General features: G+C 48.7%; 2 protein-coding genes across 8 annotated transcripts; one reads left to right on the plus strand and one right to left on the minus strand.

Annotated features, from left to right (window-relative positions):
* Positions 1-5,656: 5,656 nt before the first annotated feature.
* On the minus strand, positions 5,657-13,525 carry CBLN3 (cerebellin 3 precursor). Its single transcript, XM_019714402.2, has 5 exons — positions 13,387-13,525; positions 12,917-13,020; positions 11,403-12,417; positions 10,974-11,093; positions 5,657-10,657 (listed from the first exon to the last, which is right to left on the minus strand). The coding sequence occupies exons 3-5, from the start codon at positions 11,700-11,702 to the stop codon at positions 10,460-10,462; spliced, it is 618 nt and encodes a 205-aa protein (XP_019569961.2). The 5' UTR covers positions 11,703-12,417; positions 12,917-13,020; positions 13,387-13,525; the 3' UTR covers positions 5,657-10,459.
* On the plus strand, positions 12,457-20,843 carry KHNYN (KH and NYN domain containing). Of its 7 annotated transcripts, none has more exons than XM_019714396.2 (8): positions 12,476-12,629; positions 13,359-13,579; positions 14,375-15,486; positions 15,639-15,769; positions 15,857-15,953; positions 18,541-18,648; positions 18,854-18,955; positions 19,452-20,843. In XM_019714396.2, the coding sequence occupies exons 2-8, from the start codon at positions 13,379-13,381 to the stop codon at positions 19,702-19,704; spliced, it is 2,004 nt and encodes a 667-aa protein (XP_019569955.1). In that variant the 5' UTR covers positions 12,476-12,629; positions 13,359-13,378; the 3' UTR covers positions 19,705-20,843. The 7 variants fall into 7 exon arrangements, 6 of the variants coding, with proteins under 6 accessions (XP_019569955.1, XP_019569952.1, XP_019569954.1 ...); XM_019714393.2 differs by having other exon boundaries at positions 12,479-12,764; XM_019714395.2 differs by lacking the exon at positions 12,476-12,629 and adding an exon at positions 12,888-12,967.
* The last annotated feature ends 475 nt before the right edge of the window (positions 20,844-21,318 follow it).

The following is a 21,318-nucleotide window of genomic DNA, read 5'->3' on the forward strand; positions in this document are numbered from 1 at the left end:
AGGTCCAATTCTTTTTTAGATTCAGTTATGGGAATGAGGAGGGTGGGGGGCCGCCGTGGGGTATGACTGCTACATGTTTCCCAGGCTGACTTGCAGATTTGAAGACCTGGATGGCGCCTTTTCAACTTCACCTGACCCTACCTCTTATTTTACAGATGAGCCTGGCAACCGGGTAGTGATGTACAGGCCCCAGGACCCACGGCTGGTTCGTGGCAGGGCTGGGAGGGGAGCCCAGGCTGTGGCTTCCACGCGAGTGCTCTTCCCAGTTTCTCTCTCTCTCTCTCTCTTAAATAAGTCCAATATTTATTTATTTATTTATTTATTTTTAATTAAATTTATTGGGGTGACAATTGTTAGTAAAATTACATAGATTTCAGGTGTACAATTCTGTATCACATCATCTATAAATCCCTTTTTTTCTTTTTTTTAAAGATTTTTCTACTGGGGAAGGGGAACAGGACTTTATTGGGGAACAGTGTGTACTTCCAGGATTTTTTCCAAGTCAAGTTGTCTTTTCAATCGTAGTTGTGGAGGGCGCCGTTCAGCTCCAGGTCCAGTTGCCATTGTTAGTTGCAGGTGGCGCTGCCCACCATCCCTTGTGGGAGTTGAACTGGCAACCTTGTGGTTGAGAGCCCACTGGCCCATGTGGGAATCCAACTGGCAGCCTTCGGAGTTAGGAGCAAGAAGCTCCAACCACCTGAGCCACTGGGCTGCTCCCACCCCCCACCCCCCAGTTTATTTCTTGAAAATGGGTAGGGTGGGAAGATAAATGAAGGCTGACGTAAGAACATGGCATCAGAACTGAATCAGTTGTATTGGAAACAAGCTGGAACTGGGTTTGAATACTGACTCTGTATCTGCTAGCTATGTGACCTGTTTCCTGAGGCCTCAGTTTCCCCATCTGTCAAATGCAGGGTAACAATTCCTAAATTATAGATAGTTCAAAGAATATATGAAATAATCTGTGCGAAGAGACTACTGTGGCACCGGGTATGGAGTAAGCATTTATCACTACATAGGCTGCATATTTGTGCTCCCCCGAATTCATATATTGAAATCCTTACCCCTAGAGGGATGGTATTAGGAGGTGGGGCCTTTGGGAGGTAATCAGGTTTAGATACTGTCGTGAGGGTGGAGCCCCCATGATGGGAACAAATTCCTTATAAGAAGGGAGAGAAATTAGAGCTTGCTCTCACTATCCACCTCGTGAGGATACAATGAGAACATGGCCATCTGCGCATGAGGAAATGGGCTCTCACCAGGCACTTGATTTGCTGGCACCTTGATCTTGAATGTCCAGACTCCAGAACTATGAGAAATAAATGTCTGTTGTTCAAACCACACAGTCTATGGTGTTTTTGTTACAGCAGGCCCAACTAACTAAGATGATTGCATGCTAGCTAACGTTTCTTTCCTTCCTATCTTTGGAACTGTTGCTGTCACTGCCCCTCAGGCTCAGAGACTACCGTAACCCTGGCCAAGCTTCCTGATGTCAGGTCTCTGCCTCTTGCTGCCTTTCTTACCTGCCCAAACTTCCATTCAGCACTGGCTGGGGGGTATGGAGTGGCAGGAAGGGACTGTCCTTCCTGAGAACTCCCCAGCTCATGTGTATACTGCCATTCAGTATTTATAGAGCACCTACTATGTGCCAGGCCCCAACTAGGTGTGGGTGGATAGCAAGCACTGTGGGTGACATGGGTCTCTGCCCCTTTGGAACTCACAGTCAGTGAGGGAGGCAATTCAACAAACAAATACAGTTCAGGGTGGTGAGAGAGAGTGTAGCATAGAAGCCCATGGCACAGGGGCCTGGTGTCTCAGCTCACAGTTTATTCAGAGAGGTCTTGGTCTTCCCTGATCCCCTTCACCAAGAATAACATACATGCCCTAGGTCAGTGAGTGAAGGGTTCAGAAATCCCAAGTGGAAGACTGATCAGAAAGGTGGCCCAGCAAAATCTCTTTAGTTTTACTCAGAAAACTTTAAGCAATAATCAGATTTTACCCAGATTAGCCTCTGAGCCCTCTAATGGTGAGATTTCTCTTCTTCACTTTTGAACAATTTACAAGGTCTGAGCAAAGACCGGGGAGATTCCTCCTATTTTTGAAGGAGTGAATAAAAAAGGTTTGTCCACAGCTGAGTGCCATGGCACTGTAGACTAGTAGACATTGCTTCTCATGTTTATATCTATCATGATTTTCCCTTATCCTTGGGGGCAATGACAGGTGCATTTCCCGAAGTCTCTAACAGAAATTACCAAGTCGCTGGGATGCAGACAGTCCCATGACATAAGCACACTATAAGATAAAGAATGTCCTGCATCGTATCAGTTCCCACGTTAAAATGTACATAAACTATCTGGTGAGATTAGGAACCCCTAAGCCTTGCTATACCTTGTTTTCCTAGCAACCATTTACTAAGTCTTGTATTCACTGATACAAGTGAACACACCTCAAAGAAAGAACATTATAATAGGTAAATGGCCACAATAAAACAAAACAAAAATCTTGTCTGCTTTGTAAAGATTGTCCAAGAATCCTTGGGACGTGAACAACTTTTTACTGTTTCCTAACTCATATGGTAACAGTAACTTACACATACTGAGTACTTGCTCTGTGCCAGGTGCTGTTCTCAGTGTTTTCCAACCCTGTTGGGGCAGCTACAATTATTCTCTCCATTTTATAGATGAAGCAAATGAGGTACAGAGAAGTGAAGTAACTCACTCACAGTCATGTGCAGCTATTAAGTGAGAGGTTCCTGTGCCCACTGCCTAAACCACTATGCTCACTGCCTCTCAGGCAAGTATGTTAACTTTGTTCCCACTGTTACTTCCCCCGTCCCTTAATCTATGGCCTCTCCATCTTTTATTAATATATAGTGTCAGTTAAGATTTCTCCATTTTAGTTTGGCCCACATTAAGATGATTCATAAACTAAAACAGGTCCTAATTGACCTCTGTTGAGTCCACGAATGATTCCCTTGGCCCTGGTTAGTTTTGACTCAAATGCCATACCTTTTTTTTCCCAAGAAGTGCCATTTTCCCTCAGCTAATAAATGGTACTATTTTATAGTTTCCCACATTCCTGTAGATGGTGAAAACTGAAGCGGGGAGATCTTCTGCAGCTGAATTGCAAAGGATCTCAAAACCATGTTAAGAAATATGGATTTCATTCTGAGACCCTCTTCCCTCTGGGGTTCCCCTAAAGAGCTGTAGGCAGTGAAGTTCATTTAGATGATCATGACAACCCCAATTTAGATAATAGACTAAGGGAGGCAAAAGTGGAGGCCACGGGGCCAGCTGAGGAAGCTTTTGTAGAATTCCATCTGAGAGATTGATACCGGTAGTTTGAGCCAGGGTGGGTGGAAAACAATGGATGGGATCTGTGGATGTGAGTAATTGGATATGGGGGTTATGGGAGAGGGAAGAATTGAGGATAGAGCTGGTGTTTGGTTGGGGCAACAGGAAGGCTCCCTATGCAGCCACAGAGAATAAGGGAGGGAGATTAAATTTAGGGAGGAAAGAGGTCAATTTTAGCAGGTTGACTTCAAGGTGGGAAATCCAATGTACGAGCCTGAGATTTAGGAGGGAGATTCTGGATAGAGATAAAAAAATGAGGAAGTTGTCAGCCCATGGATGGAAACCGTGTTTTGAGAGTGTGCCACACAGAAGGAATCCTGGGGCAGGACCTTAAGGAAAACCAATATTTAAGAAATGGGCAGAGGTAGAAGAGCCTGAAAAAGAAACTGGGGCATGGGCAGAGAAGTGGAGGGAAAGCCCACAGAGTACACAGTCAGGGATATCGGAGCAGAGAGTGCTTCTAGAAGGAGGTATGGCCAACAGGGACAAACGTTAGGGAGAGTCTAAGTAACAGAAGGACGAGGAAGTGTCTGTTGACTCTAGTGACACAGAAGTTGTGAGTGACCAGCTGAGCGCAATGTAGGTGGAGCAGTGCAGGCCATAGTTACTTAAAAGGTGAGCAACTGATGAGCATAGATATTTGGCTCAAAAGAGGGGAATGATGCCCATTACCTGGAGGGGCATATTGAGCTGAAGATGTATATATATATCTACAACCATTTCCACATCCATTTTATTCTCTTTTAGGTTTAAGAGACTAGAGTCTATTTAACTGCTGAAGGGAAGGAGTAAGTAGAGAGGGAGAAAAATATAGAGGAGAGAAGAAAGGAAAAGAAAAGGTTATGCTTGGAAGAGACGGGATCCATGGCTTGAGGCTGAAGATCGCTGCCTTGACAAGAGAAGGGACGCGTTTTCTACTGAGCCAGATCGGAAGAAGCCAAGATGAGGAGGACGGTGAGTTTCTAGATGTGATGGTGGGAAGGGTTCCTGCCTGGTGTTTCTGCTTTTTCAGTGAAGTAGAAGGTAAGGCATCTGTTGCTGACAGTGGGGGCAGAGTTGGTAAAAGGTTTAAGGAGAGAAATGAAGGCTTCAGTTGGATTCTGGGGGAGGATGAGGAAAGAAGCTGACAAAGGAAGCCACAGAAGAATTGCTTGGAGGGTTGAGGCCAGGGGTGGCTACAGACCATGGATTTAGGTTTACAGTGAATCCTTCACTGTGAAGCTGGGGAATTTTCCCTGTAGTAATCAGCTGCCAGGGCATGGGTGTAAGGAAGGCAGGACAGTTGGATTCTATTTTTAGGATCCTTAAAGTTGGAGGAGTTTTTGTACCTGGAGAGGAACACTAGCCACCATCTGTGCTTTATTTATTGTTTAATCTACTTACTTCATAAAAAATCCTATTTAAGCAAAAACTGTCTCAGTTTTTAAACACTATTTATATAACCAACAAATCAAAGTCTATACATTTTATAAGTCACATTATTTTAAACATTGATTGCAAACTTAAAGCCTCTTCCTTATGTCAATAGAATCATCAGTATTATGTCAACTTCTCTAAAAGCATCAAATATTTTGGTAAAGCACACATATCTTACAAGGGTTATAAAATTTACCATAGTATCACTTAAACCCACTCTAAAAATTGGTTTGTATATCTGAAAGACGGATACTCTCAGTTCAGACCAAGTTTTGAATTTGGATATCCAAAAGAACATTATTTCAGTGTAGACCAAGTTTTGGATTCTCAATTAATGAAGTGTTTGTTGGGACCTGGGAACTGGTTTACCTTTTAAGATGATTAAAACCTGAGCCAGTGTTTATCTTGTATATCATGGGACATTTTCAAGCCCACACCATTCCCATGAATTTAGTGTATTTTAACTGGATGCCTTTTCTTTAAATAATGTCATCTTTAAGTTTAATAAGTATGATACATAGATGTCCCAGAGATGTCCATACCAAACCCCTGGAACCTCTGAATGTTATATTTCATGGCAAAAGGGACTTTTTAATATGTAATTAAGGTAATGGGCTTTGAAATAGATTATCCTGGATTATTTGGGTGGGCCCAATTTAATCACATGATCTCTTAAAATCTGAGAACTTTTTCCTCTGAAGTCAGAGACATGTGGCAGAAGGGTAGGTCAGAGAGATTCAAAGTGTGAGAAAGACTTGGCCTGATGTTGTTGGCTCAGAGATGGATGGGACCAGGGACCTCAGTCCTACAACCATGTCAGGGAAGAAAAATTATCCTTTACCTCAGTTCTTCTGGCTGGACTAATAATCACATTAACATAAGACAGATTAGCAGGAGAAAAACAAATCAAAATTTAATTACATATATACCTCTTGTTACAATGGGAGAGACCCAGGAACACTGAGTAACTCGTCAAAGTGATGGAAGCCATCACCTTCAATATCACCTTCGGTTAAAGACAAAGATGTTGGTGATGGAGAGTCAGTTATGGGAGGTGAACAGGAAAAGCACAGTAAACAAGGGGAAGGTAATCATGCAGGTTTCAGTCCAGGGTCTTCTCCACTGACAGTGAACGCAGGCCTGGTACAGTGAGGGAAACACCCTTACAGATTTCTCTTAACAAATGTAAATGTTCTTTACAGAGGGTAACTTTTACCCGGTTTTCAGAGCTTCTCCCAGGTGTGCTGTTTCTTGAAATTAATTAGCCTAAAATAATCAATATCCCAAAAAGGCATATTTTGGGGTGGCAAACTCTGTTTCCCTTCAACCATAAGGAAATGAATTCTGAATGAGCTTGGAAGTGGATTCTGCCACTTCAGTAAGGAAGGTAGTCCTGCCTACACCTTGCTTTTGACCTTTTGAAACTCTGAGCAGAGAATCTCCTTATGCCCTGCTGGACTTCTGACCTACAGAAACTGAGATAACACATGGGTGTTGTCTTAAGTCGTTACTAAGCTTTATGCCATTTGTTACATGGTAATAGAAAACAAATACAATAACTTTATTAACATTATTTACAAATTCATCTCGCTCATTTGCATTTAAAAAAACTTCTAGTTGTTTTTCCCAGTGTCAAACCTCCTCTTCTTCCTTATTACAATACTCCTGACTTTTAGCTGGGCCTGGCTGCCTGCAATAAAAACTCTATTTCCTACTGTTTCTCTCTGGCCTGGTGTGGTCACGCGTGACTAAATTCCAGCCAGTGAGATGCAGTCAGAAATGTTAGGGGCGCCTTTCAGAAAGCCTCTTTAGAGGAAAGTGGTGTGCCCTTTCTTCCTTACTCCTTCCTTCCTGGGGGCTGTAAGGCGATATAATGGTTGAGCTCAAGGAGCCATCTTGTCAGGAGGTGATGCTCGTGTACTACAGATGGTGGAGCAGCAAGAAGGGAAACTGGGCTGTGATGATCACAAAATTGCTGCAATATTGTGATTTATAAGAAATATATATTTGGTCATTCAGATGACCATTTCTCATATATACATTTGGTCTTTTTCCACACAATCCTTGGTTCATAGCTCCTGAAAACCTTAGCGTTTCCTAAGTGCTAAGAATGAAGAAGGTACCTTTTGTTATTTAGTGAGGTGACTTTTGGAAAGCACATAAGGATGGGGGCTGGTTGCCAATGGAGACAACCATATGATTAGAGGGTTGGAACTTTCATTCCCACTGCCCCCCGCCCCCCACCTCCATTTCTGGGAAGGGGAGTGGGACTACTGAGGTTGACTCAATTGCCTATGGCCCGTGATTGAATTAATCACGCCTATGAAATGAAGCCTTCGTAAAAATTCAGGACAGGGTTCAGAAAGCTTCCAGGTTGGTGAGCACTTGCAGGTGCTGGAAGAGTGGATCCTACAGAGGGCATGGAAGCGCCAAGCCCTTTGCCCACATCGGCTCTATGCATTTCTTCCATCTGGCTGTTCCTGAATCATCCTTTTGTAATAAACCAGTAATCTAGTAACATGTTTCTCTAAGTTCTGTGAGACTCTCTAGCAAATTAATTGAACCCAAGGAGGGGGTCACTGGTGACAAGAGAAAAAATTCTGAGATGTCCTAAATGAACACTACAGCAACCAGAGAGTGAGAGAAAGAGACAGAACACTTAGCCTGTTGATAGTAGTGGACCAGCTGTGACAAAAGACTGCTCACATTCCTGTGTATTTGTTGGAATTTAGGATTAATTTCTAGCTGACTATTTCTGTGATTATTCAAAAGAGAGAATAGCTGGATGCTGTGGAACCCCATGAGTCTCCGTTTCTTATTTGTCATTGAGCTTTATGGACTCTGCTGTGCCCCTCCCAGAACTAGCCCTGCTTCACCTTCACCCAGCACCTTTATCTGTAGCTAATGCAAATTCTTTCAGAATGACCTACACCTTTCTTCCCCTTACTTGATATATACAAATACTTGCAAAACTGCTGGACATTGGACATGTTATCTTTTCTACGTAGCCATGATGCTGATGGTTTAGATTCCATGCCCCAACACGTGTCTTCTTTTTTGCTAGCAATAGCCTAATAAACCCTTTCTTTCGAAAAGAGTTTCAGTCATGGAAGTTAAAATATTTTTGTTTAACACTGGAATCTGGAATCTAGCCAGTCGATCAGAAGCACAACGTGGATTTTAGACTTGTGTCTAAATTGAGCTGCCAAGGAGGGGTCATTGGACCCTCCAATCTATGGGTGGTTGGTCAGAAGTGCAGTTAACAGCCTGTGCTTCTGGCTGGAGTCTAAAGTCTCGTGGGACTGATCCCTTAACCTGTGCAATCTGATGCAGGATCCAGGTCAATAATGTCTGAATTGTGTTGAATTAAGTGGAATTCTTGGACATTCCACTGGTGTCCGAGAATTGCTTGGTGTTGTAATGAGAAGCAACCTTTCCTTCCCCCCACACATTGGAATTTGGTCTAGGAACCCAAAAGAACTGCCATCCATCTCTGGACCCTTTAGTTGCAGATTCTTCTGTGTGAGACAGAAATAATCTATCTTGCTTAAGGCATTATTATTTTGGGTTATACTGCCTTTCCTATAATCTCATTATAATTAGTAGGATAATATAGAGGCTCCCTTTCCCAAGAGAATAAGGATGACGTTTGAGCAGTGAGCAGTTATCTTTAGGACATTTGACTAATTCATCATCTTGTAACACACTGTTGGGTTTTCTTTCTTCTTATTTGTAATATACGCGCAGATGGTGCCAATCAGTCTCTTTCATTCTTGGGACAGTTCCAACCTTTTCTGGAATTACTCACAGCTTTCCATATCCACCCCTCCCTACTTACTCGTATACAGATAAAGAAAAGTAAATGCACCTTATGAATACTTAAAATACCTACTATGTTTACACTCTTCTACTTATCAAAATTAACTAAAAATATCCTATTATATTTAATCTTCTTCACTCAGTATGTTAACTATCTTTTTGCACACTTTATAGTGACTTTTTCGTTTTGGAGTATCATTAGTCATAATTTTTAAAAATTCACCTTGTTCCAATTAATTGTATTGTTTTCCTTTTGATTACCAAATTGTCACAGAATGTCAGGTGGAAACATTTTAAAACTGGTTCCTTTGCTTTTTCAGCTCTACCCTATACATTTGAAAAAGTACCCTTGCTTTTTGTCATCAACGTGTTCCAGGCCTAGAGTTATTTAAGATATGGAGCTATTTTCCAAGGAACCCTGAGTCCTTTTAAAGTGAATAATATTTGAGGCAAAGATCCAGGTGCTAAGAATGCATATTAGATTTTTCCTAATGTTGTTTCTATGCTACATTTTAGTGACAAAGATTTCTTTTTGAAAACCACAAATTCACATTGGTATTTCCTATTTAATTCAAACATTAGTAAATCCTTTTTTATTTGACTCTAACATAGTTTTACATTTATTTTCTCTACAACATATCAGCTTGTATCCTGTGACCGATTCAAATTGTAATGGCATCTTTTATCTTTAGTGATCCTAGAGTGTCTCATCAACCATCATTCCCTAGTTACTTTATTGATAGAGTCATCCATGCTGGGCGAATGGGACAGCAAGGTAAGAGAGTTTATAATACTGGCAGGAGAGTGGGTGAAGGGATGTATCATGGAATCCAAGGTAATAGGAAGTTTAATAAGGAGGATAACATAGGACAGATCAGAAGAAAGAAGAGAGGTTATAGGATAGTCTAGAACAGGTACAGTGAAGATTAACTGACAGCTGGGAGGAAGGAGGTGGTGGTCAGGATGTGAAGTGATTGAAATTCAGACTACAAAGGTGGAGTTTCAGGAAGTGGCTATGGTCATTGATATGTGCCATGCCTGGAGATCTACACTTGCCCACATATGACCTTTTACCCCCACCTGCAGTTGCCCAAGGGAGCACTGTACACTCACTGCCAGCCAGAGCAAACATACATACACAACCCATGTGTCAGGTGGGGATGTGAGGGCCAGAGTCCATTTGGGACCTGGTACAGATGAACACCCAGGTTCACTGCCTGCTGGCTGCCCCAGTGTACATAAAAAATGTGTTTTCAGGCTAGGCACATGTTTCTTCCTGCCCTACCAGCCCTAGGCTTTGGGCTGCTCTGTGGCTCTCCCCACACTTCTGCTGGTGGCTGAGCCTCCTGCCCTAGCCCATATGGTGCTGGCTCAGCTCCTGACTATGCTGGCAGAGTTCCATGATGCTGGCACTCCTCACAGGAAGGAGCCTGCTGGGTATGCCGAGGCTGGTCCATCTGGGCCTCTGTGGTGGCCTGTTAGGCTCACCTGTGCCACCTGCCCCCAAGTAGCTCTGAGCAAGAAGCTGGGGGAGGGGTGGGGCAAGGGGAGCAGAGTCTGCAAAGTAGCTCAGGCCTCTCTATCTGCCAAACCCTGCCCTGATCCTAGGGCTGTAGACACAAAGAGACGCCATGGCAGGCTGTGAGGGCATTTGTGTGTGTGTGAGTGTGTGTGTGGGGGGGTGGGTGGGTAAGAGGTCCTGAGACACCACAGCTCTACTCATCACCTTGGGTGTTTGGCACAGGGTCCCATGCAAGGAGGTGGAATACAGGCAGCCAGAGGGAGCCTCTCTCCTGTCCCAAAGATGCTTCTTCTGGGGCAGGAGAGGGAAGAGGACAGAGGTCAGGGGCTAGAGTCTTGTCCTGGAGCCCTCAGAGTGGGAAGATGAGGAAGCCAGAGAAGCTTGAGTATTTCCAGCCACCCAGCAAGTTCCCCCGACGTAGGCGCAGGGACACCCGGTCCCCAGGGTCCAGGGGCAGTAGTACAGAGCTGGTGGCTGCCTCCCGGGTCACATCAGGGTCGTTGGCAAAGGCTGAGATGACAGGCCATGTGTTCAGCATGAGGCTCACCTGGGGAGGGAGCCCAGTTAGCATCTCTCCCCAGCCTTCGTCCTAGAACCCCATTTTTCTGAGGGCTCCCCCTCTTTGCCCCAGCCCCAGAGGAATACTCTGGAACCTGGGGCTCAGTGCTCTCTCCTGGGAGGGCTGAGGGGTGGCCAGTGCAGGTCCTCCACTCTCTGCTAGGTAAGCCCTTTCCGCCCTTGCTCCTGGTTCCCCAGGACACAGGTCAATGGAGGGTCTGTCCAGGAGTCTGCTGGGCTCTGCTTATTCCTCCCTCCTCCCAAGCCGGGACAGGGTCAAGGACAGGGCCCAGCGCTCAGGTCACCTGGACAGTTTGGCGGTTGTACACCTTCACCACGTGGAACCGGAAGCTGTAGACACCCCGGACAGGGGCCACGAAGGAGCCTGAGGGCCGATCAAAGCCACCGCCCTCATTCACCAAGACCTAGGAGGAGACACTGCTGAGTGGGCTAGGGTCACCTGGGGCTCAGGGAAACCACTGGGTTGAGGGATGGGGCGGTGAGTAACGAAAAGAAGGGATGGCAAGTAGCTGCCAAAAGGAGGAATGCATGATTCAAAAAAAAAAAAAAAAAAAAATTGGTGAGAAAGGGCAAGGAGGGGTATGGGCAAGAGTGAAGGGGAAGAAGATGGGCAGTGGGGTTGAGGGGCAACTGGCCACAGCAGGGGGCTGTTTCCTTAACAGCAGAGTGCGCTTGGACAGTTGATTCTAGGTCCGGGCAGGGTAAGGGGTTACCTGGTCAAAGTAGATGGCCCCACTGGTGCCGTTGATGATCTCCCCTGCTGGCTCATGGTGGTGGCTTCTTATCGCAGCAAATGCCACTCTTCCAGGGGGCGCTTCTCCCAGAGCAGCTCCTCCAGGGCCCCCTGCAGCAGCTCTGCCGGGCTCACAGACCACCAGGCACTCGCCCTCTAGGAGGACAGGCTCTGCCCCCTCCTGGGCCCATCCAGTCCCCAGGGCCAGAAGCATCAGGGCCAAGGGCAGCCCAGTGATGGGTGCGAGACCTTGTAGCCAATGTTGCTTTGCTACCAGCATGGCTGAGGGGCTCTGTGACCCACAAGACTTCCTGTCTTCTGCCTCCTTTTCTGCTCCTTTCACTTTCCACTCCCCCCAGACTCTCAACACCTCCACTCTGCTTCTCCGCCTTCTCTCTGGGTCTGTCACCTGGTCGCAGAATCTCCCTCTCCATACCTCTCTGTGCCCCACAACTCTGTCATGCCTCTCCTGCTGTCACTGCTGTTCCCTCCTCCTTGGCAGGGCACAAAATGACAGCAGTTGGGCTCTGGGAGGGAAAGGAGGGATGAAGCAGTCAGACAGGAGGGCTGCAGCCAGAACCCCAGGGCAGCTTCTCCAGAGAGCATTGAAGGCTGGAACTGGAACCACAGAGAACGTGGATGTGTGTGTGTGTGAGTGTGCAGATGTGCAAGAGACAGCTCCTACAGCCCCCTTCCTCCACCTCATTCCTTCCCTCTTCAAAATCCCTCACAGGTCCACAGCACTCAGTGGCATCTTTTCCATCGCTAGAAAGGAGTGCCCTTGTATTTTCCCCCAGAATTGTTTTGGTGAAAAGTGCTTGAGCCAACAGTGTCACTATCTTGTGACTCTGGGCCAGTCTCTTTCCCTCTTTGGGCTTCCATAATTTCATCCGAAGGGACTGCATTAGTCGCTTTAAGGCTGTCTTCACCTCCAACTCTCAGAGTGATTCCTCTTTCCTGAGAATTGCGGAGAACCAGCGGGAACCCAGAGGAACCTGGAGAAGACGTAGGGGACCCAGAGACCTGAGGGCAAGTGGGCGGGGCCGAGGCCCGGAGCTCGGAGGAGCCCGGAGGGGCGGGGCGGGGGTGGGCGCGCGCGGGGCCCCGGTGCAGGCCCAGTCCCGGGAGGGGCCGGGCTGACTCCGCCCCGGGCCAGGAAGTGACTCAAAAAACAGTTCGAGATGTGGAGAAGAGAGGTCCCCGTTGGGTGAGAAATCCGGGAAGGCCCGCCCCGATTCGAGCCCCCCGCCTTTCTCCCCTGGGCCGGGGGCGCGGGCGAAGCTGGGGCCGGCGGGCACCTAGAGGCACCGGCAGGAGAGGCCACAACGGGCGGCCGAGGCGGGTATGCGCGCCCGGGCCGCGGGAGCCGAAGGCCGCAGTGCTGAGCGCCGCCGGGGGCGGGGCTCGGTTCGACCCCTAGGCCGTGGGTGGGGCGCTTGGCGCGACCGCGGGGATGGCTGCAGAGGGAGGGGGAGGGGTGAGAGTGGCTAGAACCTTGGAAATGGCAGACGAGGGATCCCAGAGGACAGCCCAGTTCAAACCCTGGTGAGGATCCATCTTTAAGAGGCCGTCTTGGACCCGGTGATTGCAGATTCCCCCTAGAAGAGGGATCTTTCGTCATCCTTCCACTTCTAATGGCCCCAGAGCGAGCTGGAGCCCCCCACCCCGCTTCCTGCTCAGGGCTGTGGTCATCCTTTTCCAAAGGCCAGACGCCCATCCCAGAGAGAGTCTTGTTTACCCACGACTTCCTCTTCAGGGAAGGCCTGTGTCCCTTTAATCTGACATTCTCTTCCTACCCCAAAGATGGCCCGAAATCTCCTGGGGTGTTTACTAGATCGGCAACTAGATGCGACCTGTTGATAGCTGGTGTTGGCCTGGAGACCAAGATTTGGGTTGAGGGGTCGGCGAGACTCTGACCTGCCTTTCCTACTTCCAGGGCTGGGTGGCCACACAGCCATGCCTACCTGGGGGGCTGGCTCCGCGTCCCCTGACCGTTTTGCCGTGTCTGCGGAGGCCGAGGATAAGGTGCAGCGGCAGCAGCCCCACGTGGAGCGCATCTTCCGCGTAGGGATGAGCGTCCTCCCGAAGGACTGTCCGGAGAACCCTCACATCTGGCTGCAGCTGGAGGGCCCCAAGGAGAATGCCAGCAGAGCCAAGGTGAAAGCCCCTCCCTGACCCTTCCGGGAACAATGCCTCCTCCACTCAGAGGCTGGGGAGAGGAGGGCCTGGGGGGGATCTCCACTACTGGCTTGTCTTACTGGCAACCTCAGTCTGTAGTCCTGAGCTTTGAGAGACTTTCCAACTTTGTATTTGGAGTTTTGGTTTCCTTTCTGCTGTGATGACCCAGCTTCTGCCAGGACTTGAACAGACAGGTGATTCAATTCAAATCAGGTTGTGCTCTTTGGGAAAGCAGAGACAATCCGGCTGGGCAAGAAGGCCCCAGCAAGGAATTCACTGGAGGGTGGGAGGCCAGGCCTGGGTTCCAGTACAGCCCCACTACCTACCAGCCCTGTGACCTGAGTCTCAATTTTCTTACCTATAAAACGTGAATAATAGTGTCTACTTCATGAGGCTTATGAGGTAAAGCATGAATGAGATAAAGCATGAGTTCAGTAAAAGTTAGCAATGGTGATCATTATGATGGAAATATATAACACACATACACATGTAAATATTTAGAGAGACAGTCTTGTAACCAATTAATTATAATTGTATCTTAAAGTGAGTCGAGTTCTACATGGAAATACTAGCCACAGGCTGTCAGCTGGAAAGAGAAAAAAGTGAGATTCTTGATCCCTTTTTAACCCCCACCTTTGTCAGGATCTGTGGGGCTCCATTGCTCTGCCCAGGCATCCTGGAGCTCAGGGGAGAGCAATGAGCCCGCAGGGGCTACTGGACCACTTAAGATTCCAGCAGTCTCTTTTTTTCCTACCTTCCCCTCTTTCCCCCCAGGAGTACCTGAAGGGTCTCTGTAGCCCGGAGCTACAGGATGAAATCCACTACCCACCCAAACTACACTGCATCTTTTTGGGGGCCCAGGGCTTCTTCCTTGATTGCCTGGTCTGGAGCACGTCAGCCCACCTGGTACCTAGGGAACCCGGCTCGCTCATGGTCAGTGGCCTGACCGAGGCCTTCGTCATGGCTCAGAGCCGAGTGGAGGAGCTGGTGAAGCAGCTGAGCTGGGACTTTCGGCCAGGGCCATCCCCTGGAGCCTCTCAGTGTGCTGGAGTGCTGAGAGACTTCTGTGCCCTGTTGCAGCCCCGGGAGGATGCCCACAGAGAAGCCCTGCTGCAGCTGCCCCTGGCTATCCAGGAGGAACTGCTGAGCCTCGTGCAGGAAGCATCCAGGGGGCAGGGGCCCCAAGCACTTCCCTCTTGGGAGGGAGGGAGCCCAGGTCTGCTGGGTGCTCAGTACCAGGGAGTTGGAGCTCCCCTGAGTGAAGGCAGGGAGTCCCTGGACACTGGACCTATGGGGTGGCAGGAGTCAAGGGGAGAGAGACATGCTATGGAGAAGGAAGGAGGGAAGCAGGGTGGTCCCAGGGAGATGGATTTGGGGTGGAAGGAGCTGCCTGGGGAAGAGGCCTGGGAAAGAGAAGTGGCCTTTAGGTCACAGTCAGGGGAAGGAGAGACAAGGCAGGCAGGCCTCCTGAAGGGGAAAACCTTGGGAAAGCAGGGGGTGCCTCAGGAAAGTGGAAGGTTCTGTGTCCAGGGTGAGTCTTCTGGTGCCCAGGGCCCCTGTCAGAGGGCAGCACAGACCCGGGGAGCCTCTCTCCTCCAGCGGCTCCACAATGGGGAGGCCTCACCTCCTAGAGTGCCTAGCCCCCCACCTGCACCTGAACCCCCGTGGCACTGTGGAGACCGAGGAGACAGGGCAGACAAGCAGCAGGTGGTGGCTCGAGGTCGGGGGTCTCCATGGAAACGAGGCACCCGGGGGGGCAACTTGGTGACTGGCACTCAGCGTTTCCAGGAGGCCCTGCAGGATCCTTTCACCCTGTGCCTTGCCAATGTACCTGGCCAGCCAGATCTCCGCCATATTGTCATTGATGGCAGCAACGTAGCCATGGTGTGAGTACCCAGTGGGGCTGCGAGTCCTGGGGACAGGGGAGACGGGCAGTTGTATTCACGTTGGGGCCTTGTGCTGAGGGGCAAGCACTGCATCTAGGCTGCCAGGCCCTCCTGCTCTGGGGCCCCAGCGTGTCGACCCCTTCCCACTGCAGGCACGGCCTCCAGCATTACTTCTCCAGTCGGGGCATCGCCATTGCTGTGCAGTACTTCTGGGACCGTGGCCACCGGGACATAACCGTCTTTGTGCCTCAGTGGCGCTTCAGTAAGGATGCCAAGGTCAGAGGTGAGTTTGTGCCTGGTCTTTTGTGTCCTGGGAGAGGCCCTGCCTCCACCGTGAGGATAACTGTGTTGTGCCCCTCTGTTTCTCTAGAGGGTCACTTCCTGCAGAAACTCTACTCCCTCAGCCTGCTCTCCCTCACTCCTTCCCGAGTCATGGATGGCAAGAGGATCTCCTCCTATGATGACAGGTACTTATTTCTCTCCTGGTCCCAGGCTTGATATTCAAGGAGCCCAGTGGGAGATCGAGGGAGAGACAGAAACTCATGACCCTTTGCACTCTCTAAACCTGGGTAGCCGGGCAAAGGGCCAGTTATTCTCTGTGTGCCCATGACTGGTTAGGTAAACCTGCTCCACAGGTGAGATAAGATGGATGGTGGACAGATGTGTTTGCCCATTCATCCTTCATCTTTCATTTATCAAACTAGATGCTTTGTATATAGTACCTTACTGTCTAGAAAATACTGGTTTAATGGCAAGATGGAAAAGCTGATGACATGAATAGCTGACAAATGCCTTCTCACAACCTCAATTTCCAAACACGTAGAGAAATCCCCCAACATCTTGGAAAAACCAGAGTAAATGTTCAAAATAAATCAAGTGAAGAAACACAATCCATGCATAGTAACATAAATCAAAATATAAATAAAACATGGTATAATAGAGGGATCACTGGATTTAGAATTTGAAGATCTGAATTGGAGCGCCAAGTGGCATTACTCATTGACTCTGACTATGGACTAATCTCTTAGTGAATTAACCTCTTGTCTCAGGACCCTCTACCATTTATTCATGTTCCTTGTGAATATGAAAAGAAGGTAAGGTATGTGCTTGCCTCATTCAAGGTGCTAGGCAAGAGTACGGTGATATTCCCTAACTATTCATGGACCCAATCAAGTGTGGCAGAGGGTCTTATCTCTATGGTACAGAAATGGACCAGAGGGTAGGAGTGGTTAATTCTCTTGGCAAAGGCTACCAAGTGACGAAAATGAGAACTTAAAGCTGCGAGATAGTTTAAATGAAAAACACAGGGCACATCCCCTCAGGGTACACACACGGTGTGGGAAATGGGCAGATTTTAAAAGCTAAGCAATTAAAAAGTTTTACAACTACAAGTTCTTTATTCTCTAGGATTTTCAGTTTTAAATAAAAAAACTGGTTTCCACACCATACCGATGATATATTTTGTCTTTTCAAATACTTAACTTTTTTTCCGTAACAAGTAAATGGTATCCTACAAAAAGGTAGTTCACTTTCTCCCGATGCTGTTGTTTTATGTCTGGATTTCACAGATTATCCAAGATATGGAACATTCTTTCCACACCAGCATTGACACAGAACTGAAACTGAAGATCGAGTCAGTTGTAATGAGTTTTGAAGGCACGTGTCTGTGTAGTTGTATAGGTCTTGGTAGGAAGACAGCACAATATGAGTTTGGAATTATGCCTAGTTACAGTGAACAAATACACGGTGGACGGCATAGGCCTGCTGAATGAATGCTGCTGAGCAACGTGTGATGTGTCGTGATAATGGTCACATGTGCTTAACCTGATAATACCTTTTCTATATCATAGGATTCCATATGCAATTGTATGTCATCTCCTTAATTTGTTTCCCAGAAACTCTGAACCAGACATCTGTCACAGCCAGTCCTGATTACTAGTCCCCTCTGTACCACACTGCCTTTCACACACTGACTGCCCACTTAGTGCTAGGTGGGTGGCCTGCAGAGGGAGGCGGGAATGCTGGGAATTTGACTTGAAAGAGCCAAAAGAAACTATAAATCAAACACTACAGGAACTTGGAGGAAAGGGAACCCCCTTCCGGCTGGGATTTTGTGGGGAGGGCGGGATTTGTGAGTTTTGTTGAGACGGGGACATGGGATGGGCTGGATCTCATGGTTTCTAAACCTGTTAAAAAGGATCCCCACATACCTCTTTATGAGTCCTACCCCAGTTTTCATGGAATCAGGATGACTCAAATTGGGCCGAGGCATCTCTTTTTTAAATCTCCCCTGGTGATTCTGTTCATTAGTGAGGTTTGGGAAGCACCTTCCAGATGGAGGGAATAGTTTGAGAAACATGGAAGAGAGCACAGGGCATGTTTGGGGAACAAGATGTAATGTGATCATTGATTTTGGCACTAGTTGAGAGTAGCTTTGGGAATACCAGGAGGAAGAAGGCCATAACGGTGGCTGGAGCTGGGTGCTAGAGAGGCTTCACTGCCAGGCCTGGGCATGTGGACTTTATTCAGTAGAGAAAGGGCAAGAGTGGAAGAGTTGTGTAGGGGAAGGGCATGGTCTCTTGGGGGAGGGTGGTAAATGGCAGGAGGTGGGGGACCTCTTTATCAGGAGGCTATGCAGTGTCTCATTTGCAGTGTCCGAATAGCTAAGGTGGTAATGGTGGGAATGGAAAGGAAGGAGGCAGAGTGGAATACTTTTCAGAGGAAATACATGATGGTTTTGTGACTGATTGTTGGAGTAGGGTGGAAGAAGACAGAGCCAGGGCCAGATCTTACTGTCTTGCCAACCACGCCTAAAGTGATAAGTGGAGGATTGTGGTGAGTGGTGGGAATGGTCTTTGGATTCCACGTTGGATTTGTCTGTTTCCTCTCTAACCCATGGCACCTGTATCCAGTCAGTCTCCTGCTGCCTGGGTCAAGGTGGGGGGTGTAGGGGGAGCAAATCTCCATCACCAGAAGTGGGTCGTGGGAGTTGATAGCACTTTTTGGGGTTGGGGCTTTGGAGAATCCCGGATGTTGCTTTGGTTTTTGAGACAGGTTCATGGTGAAGTTGGCTGAAGAGACTGATGGGATCATAGTCTCCAATGACCAGTTCCGGGACCTGGCAGAGGAGTCCGAGAAGTGGATGGCAATTATCAGAGAGCGGTGAGGGGGCTTCCCCTGAGAAAAGGGCTTGGACTCAGATCTTCCTCTAAAACCAGTTATGTCCTGCGCCGGGTGAGGATTCTGGGAAGGGGCTTGGTGTTGGTTGGAAGGATGGGAGCTGACAGCTTCTGGTGGAGTTGGTCTCAGCTGTCTGGGAGGTGTGCAGGGGCCCCTTTGTGACCATGCATTCTCTGTCCCTGTCCAGCCTGCTGCCCTTCACCTTTGTGGGAAACCTCTTCATGGTCCCTGATGACCCGTTGGGGCGAAATGGCCCCATGCTGGATGAGTTCCTGAAGAAGCCAGTCAGGTAATGCCTCAGAGTCCCCTAGGTAGCCCCCAGCCCTGGCCCCCTCTGCACACGGGCCTTGCAGACCTGGAGACTTGGCGGGAAGTGTGGCCTCAATCAGGGCTACCTTAATTCTGTAGTGGTTTAGGTTGCCTTGTGCTTGACCTTTAACTGTTTCACTGGGAATCCTGACACAGACCCTTCAAGGCTGGGCGGGAGGAAGCTTCTGCTTCCTGTTTCCCCTTATCAGTGTGTTTGCTGGAATTATTTGGAACATGGTTGTTTTTACTTATAGCCACTTGTATTTAGCACGCCCTCTGTTGGACAATGAAGTGATTAGTTTATTAGACTAGAATAGATCGTAATTGTGTTGACACTGCCCCTCAGTGGTCAGCTTGGGGAACTTCAGAGCCAGGAATAGGGTGATTAAGGGCAGTGTTGCGCTGGGAGGCCCATGGAGCTCTAACTTCTCCCCAGGATGCGCATCAGCTCTTCTGTTCTCTCTGCTTCTTCCTAGGGCACAAGGGTCTTCTAAGGCTCAGCATCCTTCCAGGGGCTTCGCAGAACACGGTAATCAGCAGCAGGGGAGAGAAGAGGAGGAAAAAGGCAGTGGTGGCATTCGGAAGACCCGGGAGACGGAGCGGCTCCGGCGCCAGCTGCTGGAGGTGTTTTGGGGCCAGGATCACAAGGTGGACTTCATCTTGCAGCGGGAGCCTTACTGCCGGGACATCAACCAGCTTTCGGAGGCCCTGCTCAGTCTCAACTTTTGAGCGTCACCTGCCTGAGTGGCTGCCACCCTGTCAGCTCCAGCCTCACTCAGCTCAGCCCCTTCGAGGGTCCCTGTGCTGCTCAGACCCTGACCGAGACCCACTTTAAGTTAGTGCACTGGGTTAGGGAAGCACTGAGGAAGAGCATTTGAATGTGGGGAATGCTCCTGCCTAGTGCACTTTGGGGACAGGTCCATAAAGTGACCTGATCTCCCCTTGAGTCAGGACCTCAGCCAGCTCTCAAGAGGTTCTCCTCAGCCCTAACTTCTCAACCTTGCCATAGCACAGGGTTTCTGTAGGGAGTGAGGGCTGCTGAAGAGGGTAGGTCCTGGAGATTGGGACTGCTGGCTTCTTGAAGCTGAGCTGGGGATGGAGGCTAGGGTGGGCGGGAGGGGAATGAAGAACGATGGCAAGGAAGCTGAGCCTTTCCTCTCCCTGGCTGCTGCTCTGGATGGTTCCCAGGCTTGGCTGGGCTCCTGGGAACCTTGGAGGGAATGCTGGGCCCTGGAAAGGCTAGGGGTCTGGGTCACAGGGGGACCAGCAGGGAGCTGGTGGGGAAGGCAGAAGGAAACTTGGCTTCTGGTCTCAGCAGTGCCTGTCTGTGACCTTGTTGGAGCAGCGTGGCCTTTACTTCTGCCTATAAATCAGACGTAAAAATACCTGTTGGGAAGAGACGTGAGAACATGGAGGAGGGCTCCTTGGAGGAATGGTACTTGGACCAAGTCTCAGGTGTGTTTGTGGCTGTACAGGCTTCTGAACCAAAACCTCGCTCAGAACTGAGGGTCCTCTGTCCCCAGGGCATGTGCCCTCAATTTTAACACTGCACCCTCATTCTGATGTGCCCTATAATGGCTGCATCCCTTTTGGGCAACCCCCAAATCCACATTTACAAAACAGTAAGGGGTGACTGTTTGCATTACCAAAATACTCTCAGGGTTCCTCAAAATGGCAGCTCTCCTGTTGTATTCAAGTTTACAGATTAACGAATGTGTCCGAAAGTCCCTGGTTCCATGCACTTGCTGAGGTGTTGCCCATTCACCAAACCAATGAAGCCATGTTCTGCAGTGACAATGTCAATGTGATCAGACCCTTGCATTTTCTCTACAGTTCACGTATGTTGCATAAAGCGAGGCCCACTTTTACTTTGTGTGTGTGTGTATGCGGATGGGGTTAGAGATTGTATCTAGACAAACCACTTAGCTGGAAAATGGAAACAGAAGAATCAGACCAGCTGCTGTCCCATCAGGACATTCCACCCTGATTCCTGCAGGTCATTGTCCTTTATCTGCCTGAAGTCCTCCCGTGCCTGGGAACTGTCTACCTCCAAGGTAGCGCATTCCCTCTGGGGACATTATTAGTAGTCCTTCCTTTAGTGTCGCCCCCAGCGTGCACTTCTGCCTTATGCTGGTCACTCCCCCAGGAATAATACAGGGCCAGTCAACCCAGAGTCCAAGACCAGATAAAGAAGGGGGACAGGTGGCATGGGGTTCTGTGCTGTCTGGGCCTGCAGAAGTCCCTGTAATGATCCTTTCCAGGCTCTGGCTGCTGCTCCCTGAGCAGCACGCTGTGTCTGTGTGTACCGCCACTTCAACTCCTCATTCCAGCAACGGGGGGAGC

The sequence above is a fragment of the Rhinolophus sinicus genome, linkage group LG03 (assembly GCF_036562045.2).
Source record: "Rhinolophus sinicus isolate RSC01 linkage group LG03, ASM3656204v1, whole genome shotgun sequence".
NCBI classification, from domain to species: Eukaryota; Metazoa; Chordata; class Mammalia; order Chiroptera; family Rhinolophidae; genus Rhinolophus; species Rhinolophus sinicus.